Source organism: Silurus meridionalis, chromosome 10 (genome assembly GCF_014805685.1).
Source record: "Silurus meridionalis isolate SWU-2019-XX chromosome 10, ASM1480568v1, whole genome shotgun sequence".
NCBI classification, from domain to species: Eukaryota; Metazoa; Chordata; class Actinopteri; order Siluriformes; family Siluridae; genus Silurus; species Silurus meridionalis.
In genome coordinates this window covers 18,639,479-18,656,424 of record NC_060893.1, presented here as the reverse complement: position 1 = coordinate 18,656,424, position 16,946 = coordinate 18,639,479, and the positions used below count along the sequence as shown (strand labels likewise).

Sequence of the window (16,946 nt, the reverse complement as noted above, 5' to 3'; positions counted from 1 at the left end):
CGGCCAAAGGCTCGAAGGGGGGCTCGGATAGAGCCTCCAACACTATGGCCAGGTCCCATCCAGGCACTCTGGGACGCACCGTGCTGCGCCAAAACAGCGGACGCGTACATGGAAGCCAAATCTTTTGCGAACTGTTCCTGCAGAAACTCCAGCACTGAACCAACCGGCCAGTGGACAGCCACAGCTTCCACAACTCGGGGCAGGGGTGAACTATTGCCCACTCCTGATTGAGAGAGGAATTTTCCATGGAGGCTGTTCGAGGAGGGTCACCAGATCCATGAACCATGGACGGCCTGGCCGCGGGGCTACCAGAAGCGGTGATGGGAGAAAGGTGTAAAGACACAGCCTCGGCCACGCTTGCACCATAGCATCTAGTCCTAACGGGGCTGATGGATATAGGGAGGACCATAGGGGACAGTGCAACGTCTCTAAAGACGCGAACAGGTCTACCTGTGCCGAATTTCTCCCAAATCTGGGCCCAGGGTGGAGGCGCCACTCCCTGGGCTTGGACCCCTGTCTCGACAGGGTGTCTGCTGCCTAGTTCAAGCGGCCCTGGATATAAGCTGCTCTGAAGAAGAGGAGCTTCCCCCAGGGCCAACAGGAGGATCTGGCGCTTGTACAGGGGGCCAGAAGCACGGGCAGCATTTCTAGGCAATTGATGTGCCGCCTCAGATGGACACTGTCCCATAGACCTTGTGCAAAGCAGCCACTCATGACTGCTCCCCATCCCATGAGGGACTACGAACTCCCAACACGGGGCCTTGGTGTAGGAACCCAAGATCTCTCCATGCTTGATCGTGCAGAGGGGATTGCCTTTCTGGGAGAGTGAAATGACACATCGGACGCTGATGCCATTAGCCCGAGCAGTCTCTGGAACTGCTTGACAGTGAATGACTGCCCTTCTCTGACCTTCCTGACCGCCGCGAGGATGCGGGCATGTGGGCAGGGAAAAGGCATAGTCGCTGAATTCCAAATGATGCCGAGATTGTGGTTCTCTGTGATGGAGAAAGCACACTCTTTCCGGTATTCTGCCGAAACCCGAGCTCCTTCATGTGAGCGAGATTGGCACCTTGATGCCGGACTGTTAACTGCTCTGATTGAGCTAATTTCAACCGTCGAAATAATCAAGGATACAGATGCCCTGAAGTTTAGAATATTGGAATGCTTTGACCCCAAAAGCAAAACTCAGGAACTTCCTGTAAGAAGGGAGGATGTGTACGTGAAAGTAATTCACCGTCCTTTTTGGGAACTATGAAGTAACGGCTGTAGAACCCGGACTCTCTGGCTGACAGAGGGACCACCTTGATGGCCTCCTTCCTCAGAGATTATCTACTTCTCGTTCCAGGACCAAAGCCTACTCACTTTTACATTACGCAGGACCCACAGTGACACCCTCCAGGCTGCCAGGTTCTCCTGGGTATCAGTCTCTTAAGAGTGACTTCCAGTGTGTCCAAAGCCGGAGCAGTGCCCAAACGCGGCTCTGTAAACGAGACCTCCTGGTCAGCAATGATGCTGGGTGAAACCGAAGGAGGGAGCTCGGTGAAGCTGGCCGTGAACTGAAGCACATTTCATGGCAGGGTTAACGAACCAGGTCCATTAAGGGGCTGGGAGAAAACAAGCACCCGAAAACGAGCACCCGAAAACGAGTCAGCGATCTTCTTTTTGGCCCCCAGTGCTGGCAATCGGCTCTCGATTGAGCCAAAATTGCATGCTCTGTTTCCAAACAAGCCAGACATGCTGTGTGTATCCCTTCCTAAAATAAAACGAGGACAGGGAGAAGCACACGGCCGAAACGTGTGTTCGGCTTTCTTAGATCCCTTCATTATTTGACAAACAGACTGACAAACATTAAATTTCACACAGAGTGCTTCATGAACAAACAGAAGCTGAAGCAGTCGCTTTATACTCCCTGGTTGTGAGGTCACCCCGCTGGTGACAGCCTGTCTTCAATTTTGTCTGATTAGACTTATTATTCAGAGCATGGACAACGCAGTCTCGTTCCCAAAGCATTCCAACGCAGCTCGAGTTCCTGAAAGGGAACCACAATTCAGATTTACTGCAGGATAAATTCCAAGCTGTACATATAAATCACAGTTTGTTTCATAGACCCCAAGTGGAGTTTGCAATCAAAGTGCTCCAAACAAACTTTTTCTTACCATGCAAACTGCAGAGAATTTGATTGACATACCGTGTCTGAGGAGTGAACATTTTAAAACAAAGACACTGCATGCATCATACCAAAGAAGCCAAGTAGCAGATTTATCTGTTGAGTGTAAGACAGCTGTGCTGGCCTTGGCTCAGTGGTTTTGTTTCTTATTGTGTTTTTATTAAAAAGACACGTTTGTAAATTATTGGTGTAATTCATGTTTATATATTATATTAAATTATATTAAATTATATTATATTATATTATATATTAATATATTACTGTTATTAATAAATATCCACAAGAAAACTTAATTAAAAGCTAGGTTAAAAACTTAAAGGTACAATTATATATGTATACATATAAATATAAATGTAAATATAAATGTAAATATAAATGTAAATATAAATGTGTGTATATATATATATATATATATATATATATATATATATATATATATATATATATATATATATATATATATATATAAAAGACATATTATTCATTCATGCCCAGAGGCCCACTGAACTCCAGGCACAAGGTAGGTATAGACCCTTGGGGAGACTGCAGGCTCACACTCACACATATTTATACCTTGGATCAACATAATCGACCTCAAGTCACGAGTCCACCAACCAGCACGGTTTTGGGATGTGGGAGGAATCTGGAGTATGTGAAGAAAACTCATGCAGACATGGGGAAAACATGACAAATTTCACATAAATAGTAACCTGAGCTCAGAATTGAATCAGAGGCTGTGGAGCTGTGGGGTGGTAATGTTGCCATTGGCATAGTGGCACGGTGGCATAGTGTCATTGTGTTTACTTGAATGGCTTTGTTTTTACTTAAAAGGCTTTGTTTTCACTTGAATGCTATTGTTTCTGCTTGAATAGCATTGCTTTTACTTGACTAGCAAGTCTGTGACCATCACTGTAAAACATTTAATCAAATTGGACACACATGATGTTCTCCAGATAACAACCTGGGTAAACAAAGCAGCTTTCGAAAACATTCCATAAAAAAGTTTTTTAAGATATGAATGCAAGAAGTTAATTCTGAAGATGGAGCCACCAGGCAGGAGGAAAAGAGGAAGGCTAAGGAGAAGGTTTATGGGTGTGGTGAGAATAGACATACAGGTGGTTTTTGAGAGAAATTTGAAAGAGGCAGATGTAAAGGTGTGTGGCAGATGAGTGGTATGAGCAGCCAAAAGAAGAATAAAATAATGCAAGGAATTGTAGTGTCTTTTAAATAACACAGTATGTTGGGTAAAATACAATGTTGTTTTTTTTATATATATATATATAATTGGCAACTAATTATATAAATGACAGAGGTAATGAATGTTTGAGCACATGTTGATTGACGGTTTGCACTTAATGCAATATTCAAGGTAACAACACATCTGCTGGTTTCCCAAAATACAGGTTCAGTCACCATTGTTCCCCAAAACAAATATTTGATCACCATTGTTCTCAAGTACCAATTACCATTGTTCTTAAAGAATACTTTGCTTCCAAAAACTAGTCACACATCACTATTGACCCCAAGATGAATCACTGATCACTATTGCTCCCAACAACCAATCACTGATCATTGCTCCCAAAAAACAATCACCACTGCTCCCAAAAAAACAATTACTGATTACCACTGCTCCCAAAGACCAATTAATTACTGATCACCACTGCTCTCAAGGACCAATTACTGATCACCACTGCTCCCAAAGATTAATTACCAATCACCACTGCTTTTAAAAAACAATTATTAATCACCACTGCTCCCAAAGACCAATTACTAATCACCACTGCTCACAAAGACCAATTACTAATCACCACTGATCCCCAAAGAGGAATTACTGATCACCATTTTTCCTAAAGTCAAATTCCTGATCACAGTTGTTCACAAAACCAATTACTGAACACCATTGTTCCCACTAACCAAATACTAAACACCGTTGTTCACAACGACCAATTACTGATCACCTTTGCTCATAAGGATCCCTCACGGATCACCATCGTTCCCAACAACATTACTGATACACCCTTAATCCCAAAGACAAATCATTGATAACCATTTACTTTTTTTCAACACCTTTTCTCAACATGTTTTAGACTCTTTTCTTGTCAATACTTGTTTTCATCTGTAACTGCTTTTTTTTTTTTTTTTTTAAACATAACACAATGTTCTTGGCAATTTCACAAACATTCACATTCACTGGTGACTTCTTCAGCATGCTTTAGCTACATTTTTCTGACAAGACTTGGCAACATGAATAAAATGTTAACAAAACTGCATTTGTCTGTGGTGTGCCATATTAGATCTCTAACACCCGATGTGAGGAGCTGCCAAAAGAAATTCGTAGTGTGAAGCCAATTAAACCCATTATGGTTCTGACACTAAGCCTAGTCACAAAACTTACATCACTGCCAACACACTGTCGCATTTGTCAGAGCAGCAGCAGATTCGCAAAGGGGTTTGAGGCGCGGATACTATTAACATGCTGAGGGAGGTTGTGTGCTTTATCTGCTTTTCTGTTATGTTGTTATCCCGGTTAACCAGCGATGGCCCAAGCCGCATGCTATTTACTTCACACCATCCACCTCCAGTCCTGCCTCAGTCCCTATTTCACTGATAGGATTGATTTTCTCCAACCAGCCAGCTGTCGCCGCCTTGTTTGCTGTTGCACAGACTCCATTATGGCTGCAAATCACTGCATTCGTGGCTATAATGAAAACTGTGATTCTGCATTAAATCTTGGAGTGGAAGTAGCCAGTGCAATTTATTTCACTCTTTCTTTCTATTTTTTTCCTTTCAATCCATGTCTCCTAATTTCCATCTCCCTTTCTCAGTCTTGGCATGCATTGTATATTGACAAGCCTCGCTGCACCGTTTTTTTTGTGTGTGTGTGTGTTTTCTTTTTTTTTGCTAAAAGCGAAAATGGATTCAGTGATGCGGTCCTAATTTGCTGTTCCCTAACTACTTTCCTCACTGCACTAGTGTGGACAGAGTGTGATAGTGACTGCTTTGACATTCCTGTCACATGAAAAGAACATTGGACAAGGATGCTGGGGTTTGGTGAAGATATTCTGCAATCTCTTCACACTTTCTGGATGATTTCCTTGCACTTTACAAGAATAAATGTAAGCTATGTACATGCTTTACTGGTTGTGTGTACTTAATCCTGCAATTTTTTGCTGGAAAAGAAAAAATAATTACCTAAAGGTGGTCAGCAAAACAATAACAGTAAATTTCATACGGCAAATTTTCTAAGTGAACATTTAATCTGTTCTTACAAAACGGGAGTATAGTGAAGCATAGAGATACACTTTGCTGGTATTTATAACAAAAGGGACAGTATTCTAGTAAACTAGCTAAGCTGCCTCATAATCAATATCTTGCTAGCATTTTACACACTGTTATCATTGTAAAGAACAGTTTGACACTAAGAGGGTTTACATTTTAGAATGAGACATTGCAAGCCAATGATCAGTGGCTTCTGTCCTGTTATTTAGTGCTAGCAGAAAGCTGCTGGTTAAGCTTTAATGTTTTAATTATCTTGCAGAATCATTTCTGGAGCTAGTTCGCTAATAATGCTTGGTGTCTCTGTTAGAAAGATATTTCGACTTATGTAATGATATGTATTGATGCTTTTGCAAATTTGACAACATTAAATGATGAATAATGATGAAACCTGGGGAACAACAGAAGTGCAAATCTAAAAAAAAAAAAAAAAACGTAGGAAAAAACTATAACTAGCCCAAATATTTCTGGCATTGAAAAGGAGAAGAAAACAAGGTCATTATTTGGCACATTTCTAGTTTGCACTATGCATAATATAATTTTTATCGTTGCCTGGTTTGTTCATCACCCCCCATCTTTGCTATATTTATTGTCAATATAATCACTGTGTTATCAGTATTGTTACACATAAACAGAATATACTAGATATATTGCAGATACACTGCATCTACACTTTCTCCTTTTTCACCTGTGTTTGCAGAGGTTGAAAAGATTTAATTCAGATTACGATTTGTATTATGTTCAGGTTTTTTGGTGGAGATATTTAAAAGTTATCATGTTTTAATAAGAAATGAGAATATTATCAGCAATATGGCATCTAATAAAATGGTTTAAAAAATCCTTAATGATCCCACATCAGTTTAGTGGCTGGCAAAAGCTTTGCCTGATCAATTCAATCTATGGTTCTGCTTTATGACCCAAAATGTGTCATTGATTATCATTTTTGAATCCTGTGGTGCATTAAAGTGAAAGTAACATTCATAATCATCTGATAGGGTTTTAATTAGAGAGCATTCAAGCAGACCCACAAGATAATTAGCTATAAGGCTCCAGTCTTTATTGAGTAAAGAAATCAGGTTAAGCTCATTTATCACAGCAATGTATAATGCCAACTGATATTAAAAAGCCTCCTAGGGGTAATTGTCTACAAACCAGGAACAGTTTCAGGTCTCAGTTTTCATTGGCCTATAAAAGACATATAAATAGACCAAATAGTTTTTATTATATCAACAATTTAATTAGAGGAAGTGGACAGAATGTGTATACTAATTACATGGAGGTAGGAACAAGAAGCAACACCTGCTGAGCACCGAAATTGCCTCAGGTCTTGCTCATGGATTCTGCTCCGATAAAAAGCAAAAGCATTAATACCTGCAGGCTTTCAAATCTAATTTAATATTTTTATATTGATTTATACCCTGAGTCACTAAGCTGCTCAGCCCCAAAGTTATAGTTTAGTTTACTTCATTTATACCAAAAGCCACTTGCTTACAAACCAACTGCTTCTATATTATATTGGAGCAAATACATATATTGCTAACATGTTTATTTTAAATAGGGTGGGTTTTTTAATACAAAAATTAAGCATGATGCATGGGTGTGAGTATGAGATGTATTACAGTTTTTTCTGAATGCTTAAGCGCTAATCGTGATTCTTGTAGCACAATTTCTAAAACTATTAATACGTATAGCAAAACCACTCACTGAGTTTGCAAAACTAAAAGCACAAACACTGCTTTGCACTCAGTTTGCAATTTTGTAACACACACTTTGCAAAACTGTAGGCACAATTCACTGCACAACACTCTTTTTGCAGAACTTTAAACACAACTCACTGCTTACACTCAATTACCAAATTTCCAACACACTCCTAGCAAAATTATACACATGTATGGCTATCATTAACACTATTTTGCCAACTGTCTGGCACACTTTCACATGTGAAAACTGTTTTAGATAATTAGTTCACTTTGCAATCAGCCTAAGCACTATAAATAAGCCACAGGTAAGCTGTCTGTGTGGAGTACAATGGAAGGAGCAGTAAGAGTGAGAAGAGTGAGAATCAGAGGAGGCTGAGGAGGCCGAGGGAGAGGACGTGGAGGTGAAGAAGTTGGAGGAAGAGGACGTGGAGGTAAAGAAGCGAGAGGGTTAGAGGAAGTTAGAGGAAGAGGACAAGGATGAGCGAAAAGAGGACGAGGAGGGGAAAGAGGAAGGGTAAGAAGAGTAAGAAATAGAATAACTGATGACATCAGAGCTACAATAGTGGACCATGTCATCAACCATGGGATGACCCTGAGGGAAGCTGGCCAACGGTTCAGCCTAATTTGAGCCACTACACTGTGGCAAGCATCATTAGGACATTTCAAATGAGAATCGGTAAGTACTTTGTAGCACTGCCATACTCTAATGAGAAACACAACAGTACCATACAAGCAAAAATACTGAAATTGTTACTTTACAGAATTGCTAGACGTCCAGATGTTGGGGGCAGAGGAAGAATGTTCACTCCAGAGCAAGAGACCCATATAGTGAACATGGTGATTGCCAATAATGCAATAAGACTGCGCGAAATACAGCAGCGCATAATTGATAATGACACCATCTTTCAAAATATACACAGTGTAAGCATTTCTGCACTAAGTCGTGTACTTGCGCCACAGAATAAGAATGAAGCAAATTTACCGAGTTCCTTTCGAGAGAAACACAGAACGTGTAAAGCAACTGCGATATGACTATGTGCAGGTAAGCTATAGTGTCATTGGTTCTGAATTTGGAAGTGCATACTGTAGTGCTGTGCATGGGCCTGATGTGTTGCATTTGTTTTGTCTTGTCCAGAGAGTGATGGAACTAGAAGCAGATGCAATGGGACATGAGCTACTTTTTGTAGATGAGGCCGGTTTTAACCTCAGTAAAACCAGGAGACGTGGCAGGAACATTACTGGACACCGTGCCATCATCAATGTCCCAGGACAACGTGGTGGTAACATAACCATGTGTGCAGCTACAAGCCAAAATGGTGTTGTTCACCATCATGCAACCATAGGCCTATACAACACTGCATTATTGCATTCCTGGACACCTTACATGACATGCTAACTGTTCAGAGACCAGAGCATACCCGATATGTCATCATATGGGACAATGTTAGTTTCCATGGGGCTGCTTTGGTCCGTAACTGGTTTACAGACCACCCATCCTTCATGGCACTCAACCTCCCTCCATACTCTCTAATCCCATCGAGGAGTTCTTCTCTGCCTGGCGCTGGAAAGTGTACGACCGTCATCCTCATCAACAGGTAGCCCTTTTACAGGCAATGGAGGAGGCATGTGGAGATATTGACCAGGCATCATGTCAGGCCTGGATACCGCTTTCAAGGAGATATTTTCCCCGGTGCCTTGGATTGGAGGATATTGCATGCGATGTGGACGAAATTTTGTGGCCGGACCCAGAAAGACGACATGATGTAGGCTGATTGTCTTTTTTTTTCTCTTTTTTTTGTGAAATTACTATTTTGTGTTCTGACTTTGTCTTGGTTTTGATGAGTGTGAATAAACACCAATACTTGAAGTTTGGATCCTTGTATGTTTACATGACACTATGACAAAAGTATGACCTCAAATTGACATCTGTACACAGAGAAAGCAAAAGCCAGATGTGTTTTGTATTCATACCATCAGTGTGTAGTTGGCACATTGTGTGCTTAGTAGATGATGGCTTGTGTTTACTGTTTGATACGAAAACACCATTTTTACGAAGGTGTGAAGAGTTAATCTAGCTGTGTTCGCTTTTGCAAGAGAACTACAATGTTTTGATAATTGGGTGAAAGGTTTTCTTATTTGTGTGTAGAGTTTTGCAAAAATAGCCAATAGTTACAAAAAATGTGCTTGAGCAATCAGAAAAAACTGTAATGAACCCATTGACTCGTATGCAAAGCACTCTGCTTCTCATAAAAAAATAACAGACTGTGATTAAATTTTCAAGTACAAATCCTGTCTGGTAATTAATTCTGCATCAAAACCTTAACTCAATTGTCGGTCAAATGCATGTAAATAATAAAAGAAAATGTCAAGCATGACCTGCAGCAAATCCCTACATGAGGAGAAAGAAAGAAAGAAGGAGAGAGAGAGAGAGAGAGAGAGAGAGAGAGAGAGAGAGAGAGATGACAGCATGGACATTAAGAACAAGAACAAAAGACTGCTTTAAAGATTTCTGGAAAATGCCAGGTAGCATTTTAGATAAAAAAATAAAAATACTTACTTATATACCTGATACTGACATCATCACAATTACTGAGCCAAGCCTTTATTGCCAACTAAAGCAAAATGCCATACATATAATGACGACATTCATTAAACATCAAGCTGACCATCACTATCAATAAGTAGAAAGACAAAATAGATTTTGTCACTCCCAATGAAAATCGCAGCATTTATTTTGATACTAAGTCTTGGATTGAAAACCTAAACAGATTTGATATATTTTCCAATCCCCTAATGTATGTGATGTTATTTGACAAAACACAGATCAGCATGTGACATTTCACATAACTTAACAATCTTTTGTTGAATGTCAGTACTGAAACAGTATCATCTGATATGGGAATATTCTTCTTCTTCTTTCGGCATGGAGACTCCTGTATGACCTCGTCTGTCAACATGTCCATCACCACTGCAAACAGAAAAGGGTTTAGAGCCGATCCTTGATGCAGTCTAACCTCCACCTTTAACAAGTCTGTCGTTCCTACTGCACACTTCACTGCTGTCCCACTGTCCTCATACATGTCCTGCACATACTTCTTTGACACACCTGACTTCCTCATACAATACCACAACTCCTCTCTCTGCACCCTTTTGTATGCTTTTTCTAAATCCACAAACACACAGTGCAACTCCTTCTGACCTTCTCTATGCTTCTCCATCAACATTCTCAAAGCAAATAATGCATCTGTGGTGCTCTTCCTTGGCATAAGAGCAACATATCATAATATTAAAAATAGTTTTATGCTTGTTGACCTGTCTCCAAACATTGTTTAATATTTAACTACACTATATTGACAAACGTTTTGGGATGCCTGACGTTTTCAGCTATATGTGGTTCTACCCTTAAAGTTCTGTTACCATTAAGTTGCAAGCTCATACTTGTATAAGGTGTCTTTAAAATGCAGTAACGTTACATTGTCCCTACACTTTACCCACGAGACACAAACCTGTTCCAGCATGACAACCATACTGAACACCTTTGGGATGAATTGGAATGCTGACTGCACCCCAGGCCTCCTCCTGATACATGAGTACTAGACTTTACTTACATTCTTGTGGCTAAAGGAGCATAAATCTGCCCAACACACTCCAAAATCTAGTGGAATAAGTGCTTAGAGGAGTTGAGGTTACACACATACACACACACACATACATGTATTCGTACCGGAATTTTTCGGTACAGGGCTTTCGGTTCAGTACACACGTGTGTAGTTAAAATCTGAGTTTCCTTTAAGAACGTATTAAGTGGCAGACCGGCAGACCGGCAATCTTATTTCTGGTACGACATGAGCAGCCAGAGTGAGTTTCTTTTTCTAGTTTCTTTCTTGTTTTTTTTTATTTATTATACATACACAACAATACCAGGGGTATGCAAAAAAAAAAAAAAAAAAAAAAATCTAGAAAAAGAAACTCAGTTTGGCTTCTCACGTCGTACCGGAAATAAGATTTGTTTTGCACATGCATAAAAAAGCTAAATAATCTATAGTGCTAGCATTAGCCATTAACCAGGAAGTGGCTAGCAGCTAACACTAGAGCTGTGGACTTCAGTGTTTTATGTCCAGCTTCAAGAATTTCTCTTAAAAGGAGAAAATCCTGACAATTCCACATATCGAGATAGTGAATAAATAAAGGATGGATGAATGAGTACATTTGTTAAAGTATGCTGAAGAAGTAGAACAGTTAAATAAATCATATCTTAAGAAAATTAAATATTGAATGTAAAACACACACACACACACACACACACATTTTTGGTCTGGTGTTCACAATCTTTTTTCCATATTGTATATGTGTCAATATGTACGTGTACACAGGGAAGCAATGATATTGACCAATAATATTATGCCATGCACTCCTGCAGCAAAAAGCTATTCCTTAGCAAGAACATAGAGTCACTTACTTCCAGAACACTTCAGACATGTTGACTTTTCAATGACAGGTTTCCTGTATATGGTAAATATCACACAAATTCAAGGAATAAAATTTTATTAGATCAAATCAGAATAAATGTAAGAACCGGTACTTATTATCTAGTATATTCAGATTAAATTGATTAGTTTTCTATCATTACTATAGTTGTTATTGCACTGCCTGTATAGTCTCAGTGTACAGATTGTTTATATACAGTAGGAACTGTATAGACTCTCTGTATAGGCTCTATGTATAGACTGTATAGACTCTACAGAATCTCAGTACAATCTTTCAGTCTGAACCCTCTATATAGACCTACTGGATATTTGTGTATATAAACTGTATTTATCGACTTTGTATAGATTTTCTCTATAGAGTCTGAGTAGACTTTCTGTATAGACTCTAAATAGACATTGTACAGTAAATACTACCTCTCTATATACTCTATAGACAGATACTGTACAGGCTCTCTTTATTGGCACTGTAAATACTCTCTGAACAAGCACCCTATGAAGAATTTGTATGGACTCAATAGAATCTGCAGACTGTAGAATCTGTAAAGGTTCTCTGTATGGACTTTTAATTTGACTACTGGTGTAAAAGTTCTATATGGACACTGTGCATAAGATGTAATGCTGGATCATATTCACGATTGATTTGGTCAACTCAAATTACTGTCTTAATATGATTTTCGGATTATTTCATAATAAAAATGTTACAAATGCTACTTAGAATATTAACTAATACAAAGGAAAAGACATGTCATCTGAAATGGATAAATGGCACCTCCTACAGCCTGTGCTACTCTCAAACAGTGTGTGCTTAGATTAAATAAATAAATAAATAAATAAATAAACAGCAATATAGAGACAAGAAGCACTTCGCTGAGAATTGAGCATGAGCATTCCTTTGGATAAACTGTATCAATACTCTGTATGGATGTATGGATTTGTATATAAATAGAACTATATATATATATATATATATATATATATATATATATATATATATATATATATATATATATATGCTTTGTATAGATCCTTTGTGTCTCTACTGGACTTTCAGTATAGACAATTTGTATATTCTGTATTGGTTCTCTGCATGGATTTTGTATCGGCTTGTGCATAGACTTTGTATAGATTTTCTGTACTGACACTTTGCATAGACTTGGCACAGGGACTCTGTGTTAAATCTATGTATATATGCTTTGTATAAGTAATCAAATGCTTGCATACGTATGGACTCTGTATAGTCTCTGTATATCTTTATACATTCTCTGTATCAAATCTTTATATTGATTGTAGATCCTCTTCCTGGAGTCTATGTAGAGAATTTCTGTAGAGACTCTACAGACTCTGTAGATACTCACTGTATAGACTCCCTACATACACTCTCACTTTAGGCTCCCCTGACACCCCTCCACTAAGCCACAATAAGACTTTGATGCCATATTTGTTTTAAATCTCACAAATGAGCTCACAATTCTTGAGACAGCAGCAGTTAATTGTCATCAAAACCTGGCTCGTTTTACTTTTCCCTAAAAATATTTGGACTTCCTGCAGTATTTAGCAAGATATATTCCGTTCTATTTACATGCTGACTGAGAGTATTTGCCAGGCTGGATTTCCCTGGTTTTCTATTTAAGAATCCTGATACTTTGTTTACCGCAGTAATTAAACTGAGTACACAGTTCAAGTCATTAACCAGCCATATGTCCTTCGACTACCTGGTCATGCAATCCAACTTTTTTTTTCATCATAATTATCAAGGGGACCCATTCACAATTACCTACAAAATGCTTTTTAATTGGCCATATGCCACAACGTCACTCAGCTAAAACAGAGACAAGCCAGATTAGCCACTAATGAAGGCAGGTGATGGTGCATCACTACTCTGTGTGTGTCCATGAAACACAAATACATCTAATGCCTCGTTTAGAGAAAGCTCAGTCTCGGGAAACAAATAAATAGACAGCGGGAAAAGGAAGGCAAACTGTTAAAACTGTTTGATTCCCTAACCTAAAAAGTAATTACAGGTTTTTTCAGCATCTGCATCTACTTTGTGCTTGCCTAGTTTTTTTTCCCAGGATTGCCAACACAAAAAAAAAAAAAAAAGAAAACCTTTAATGATTTAAACTACATTTTATTACCTTTATATCTAAACGTATTCATCTTATTCAAAACACTGAACACTCCAAAAATGTATATTATGTTATCACAGACATCAATGGCCTCGAGCAGGGCAAACTCCTAAAAAGAGGGTGCGGGTTATAACAGTGTGCCCCCCAGTGGTCTAAACTAACAGCACTTTCAAACACTTCAACACCAATCAGCACTCGCCCAAAGCTTTTGCTTCTCCACATCAGTGGTTCCCAATCCCAGCCCTGGAGACAGCAAGCTCTGCACGTTTATGGATTTCCCTAGTTCGTGCACACACACACACACACACATACACACACACACACACACACACCTGCCTCATTTGCTGAAAGGCTTGATAATTAGATCAGGAGTTGAATCTGATGTGGTTGTACACAAAATTACCAAAAAAGAAAAGAAAAAAAATTAGGCACAAAAATTGACGCAAATCCATTTATATGTGTTCAATTACATATTCATTGGTTGAACACACCTGCACTGCCATAGTCATTAAAGCTGAGCTTAATTAGATCACAGGCTGAATAAGATGCGTTGCTGTAGTGGAAATACAAAGGCATATAAATAACATGGCGTTTCCAGGACTGTGGTTTTGGAAAATGTTCTGCTACGAATCATATAAGCTCAGAGATGGTGTTGCCTGATTCCTGCCTAAAGTGGGATAAAGTGGGACTGATTTAAAATAAAAAAAAAAACTTTGCTTAGTGGATGAAAATCAGAATTTAAGATATGACATATAAGAGGTTAAGGTTGGGGTTAGAGTTAGGGTAGGGGTTAGAGGTAGGGGTAGGGTTGGGGTTAGGGTTAGGGTTAGGGTTAGGATAGGGGTAGGGTTGGGGTTAGGGTTAGGGTTAGGGTTAGGGTTAGGGTTAGGGTTAGGATAGGGGTAGGGTTGGGGGTAGGGGTTAGGGGTTAGGGATAGGGGTAGGGTTGGGGTGGGGTGTGGTGGGGTGGGGTGGGGTTCCCAAGCTCAAAGGCATTTTTCAGTACATGAGAATACATTTTCCCCTGACCTGAATGGAACAAAAAAACACAAGTCTTAATGTCAAAACCGACTGTATCCTGTAGCTTATTATTAATGTTATTAATCTTAAAGAATATCCTTCAGAATCTACAGCAACCTCATAAAAAACCCTAGAAATGTGTTTATGAGAGGAAGCAGTGTGAGCCTGGACCTGCTGATGGGGATGGATCCTTGGAGATTAACCAATAACAACATGCTTTTTTATGGGCCAGTGTGAATTATGGCTCAATAATGGATATACATTTCTGGTCGGTCGGCACTTAGGGGTTAGGGGTCATGCCTCTTCCTATGATTAAGAGCATTTTTTTTGGGCGTGGGCGGGGGTGGGGGGGTAAAGAAAAGTAAAGAAAAAGGCAGAGACAACACTTTGTCACAGGCAAATGAACCCAGGTTGGATGGGCTATCGTTTGGTAAATTGGTCGGTTTTAACGGATTGGGAGCATGCAATGCATATCTGCAAACTCTGGATGGACGATGGGGTTGATGATGATGATGATGATGATGATGATGATGATGATGATGATGATGATGAGGAGGATGAGGATGAGGATAACGATGATGGGGATGATGATACTAATGCTTAAATTTTTTTTGCATTAAAACCTCCCCTGCCCAGAGACTTACGGTAGAAGACGTACTCTGTGCACTTGCACCACTGCCTGTCGTCGGTCTGCGCCGCGTAAAGCGGAGCGGTGAGTGCCGAGCTGCACGCCAGCAGTCGGAAGCCGCTCTCCGCGAGCAGGTCGAACGCCCTCTCCGCGTGGACGAAAGTGAGGACGAAGCGGGACGTGTAGCGCTCCGGAGGTCTCCCGGGATCCCTGCTTTCCTTCAGCGCCTCCCCGAACACTTCTTTAGCCAGTGCGATCCTGCCGCAGACGAAAAGTTTCGGCGCTCGTGCGCCCTTCGCGTCGGGGACGCAGGCGTCGCGCGCCGACGCGACTGTGATGAAGCCGTAGCGCCGGTGGGATGCCGGTGGGTACGACCGCTGATCGCTGCCCTGGGACACGTCGTCCAGATCACTGTGCGGATACTCGTCATAGTTTGCCCGCTTGCCTTCATCCGGGGTGAGGATCTTCACCAGCTCGGGAAGCTGGAAGTATTCAGCCTCGCGCTTGAGCCGCCCTCGTTCCGGGAAGTGGTCTGGAAGGACGACGTGTCTGTCTCGCAGGTAGTCCAGCACGTATCGGAACAAAAAACCGTCCCTGTCAATGAAGCATCGTCCTCTCGTGTCTCGAGACATGTCTCCTGGCGGCTCCTTTTTGGATGCAAACATTTTGGCCAGTAATGAGTTGGGCATGCTGGTCAGGGTGGCGCGCCGGGTGTAGTACACCTGTCCACCCACGTTCAGCTCGATCACATCGGAAGTTTGGCTCGAGTCTTTGGGAGCCTGATAAATCCGACAGTTCTCGGTCAGTGCCATGATGTGGAGCTGTGATGCGCAAAAGTCACAAAGTTTGCGCTTGTATCGGTTTATGGAAGGAGAAGCGCAAACCGGCGCAATGCGAACGCGGCATCACAGTAACCTGGAAACTCTTAAAAGCCCTGCATACTTACAGTCCAAAAACACACACACACACACACACACACACACACACACACACACACACACACACACACACACACAGCAAGGTACCTCTATCTTCAGCTTTTCAGAAAAAAGTCTTCTGAAGTCCAACTGGAAACGATGCCACTCAGTATCCAACTTGTTCCCAAAATGCGCCGTTCAGTCTACAGATATTAGAACATCTGGTGTGGAGCACATCTGCTGCAGGATGTGTGCATGTGTGCCATCAGTTCCGTTAGAAATGAGTCCGTGTGTGTGTGTGTGTTGGAGGATGCAGTTAGAAGTTGAGCTCAGTCGACTGTGCATGATCAGTGCGCTCGCCCCGGGGACTGGATGGATGATGATGTTGCTACAGCAGTGCAGGGAGGGAGAACGTTCTCAGGGAGTGAAGCCTTACATCATCTTAAAGGAGAATGACAGCGCGGGCGATGTGCGCATGGGCAACCCTTCAGCCTCAAGAACTGCTATTGCATGTTGTGTAAGCAAATCAAAGAGCAAATCCATTTCTTTCAGAAAAAAACATATAATAAATAACACACTGAGGCAGCCTTAAAAAAAGTGTTAATGCCTCATAGTACCTTTATTT

At 40.7% G+C, this 16,946-nt stretch overlaps 1 protein-coding gene across 1 annotated transcript in view; it reads right to left on the bottom strand.

The window, feature by feature from the left end:
* The window catches only part of LOC124391929 (BTB/POZ domain-containing protein KCTD16-like), a 29,828-nt gene extending 13,147 nt beyond the window's left edge, over window positions 1–16,681 (bottom strand). Inside the window, exon 1 of the mRNA XM_046858634.1 lies at window positions 15,421–16,681. Coding sequence (XP_046714590.1) covers window positions 15,421–16,216 — 796 coding nt within the window. The 5' untranslated portion in view covers window positions 16,217–16,681. The remainder of the gene's footprint in view (window positions 1–15,420) is intronic.
* Between the last annotated feature and the right edge of the window lie 265 nt (window positions 16,682–16,946).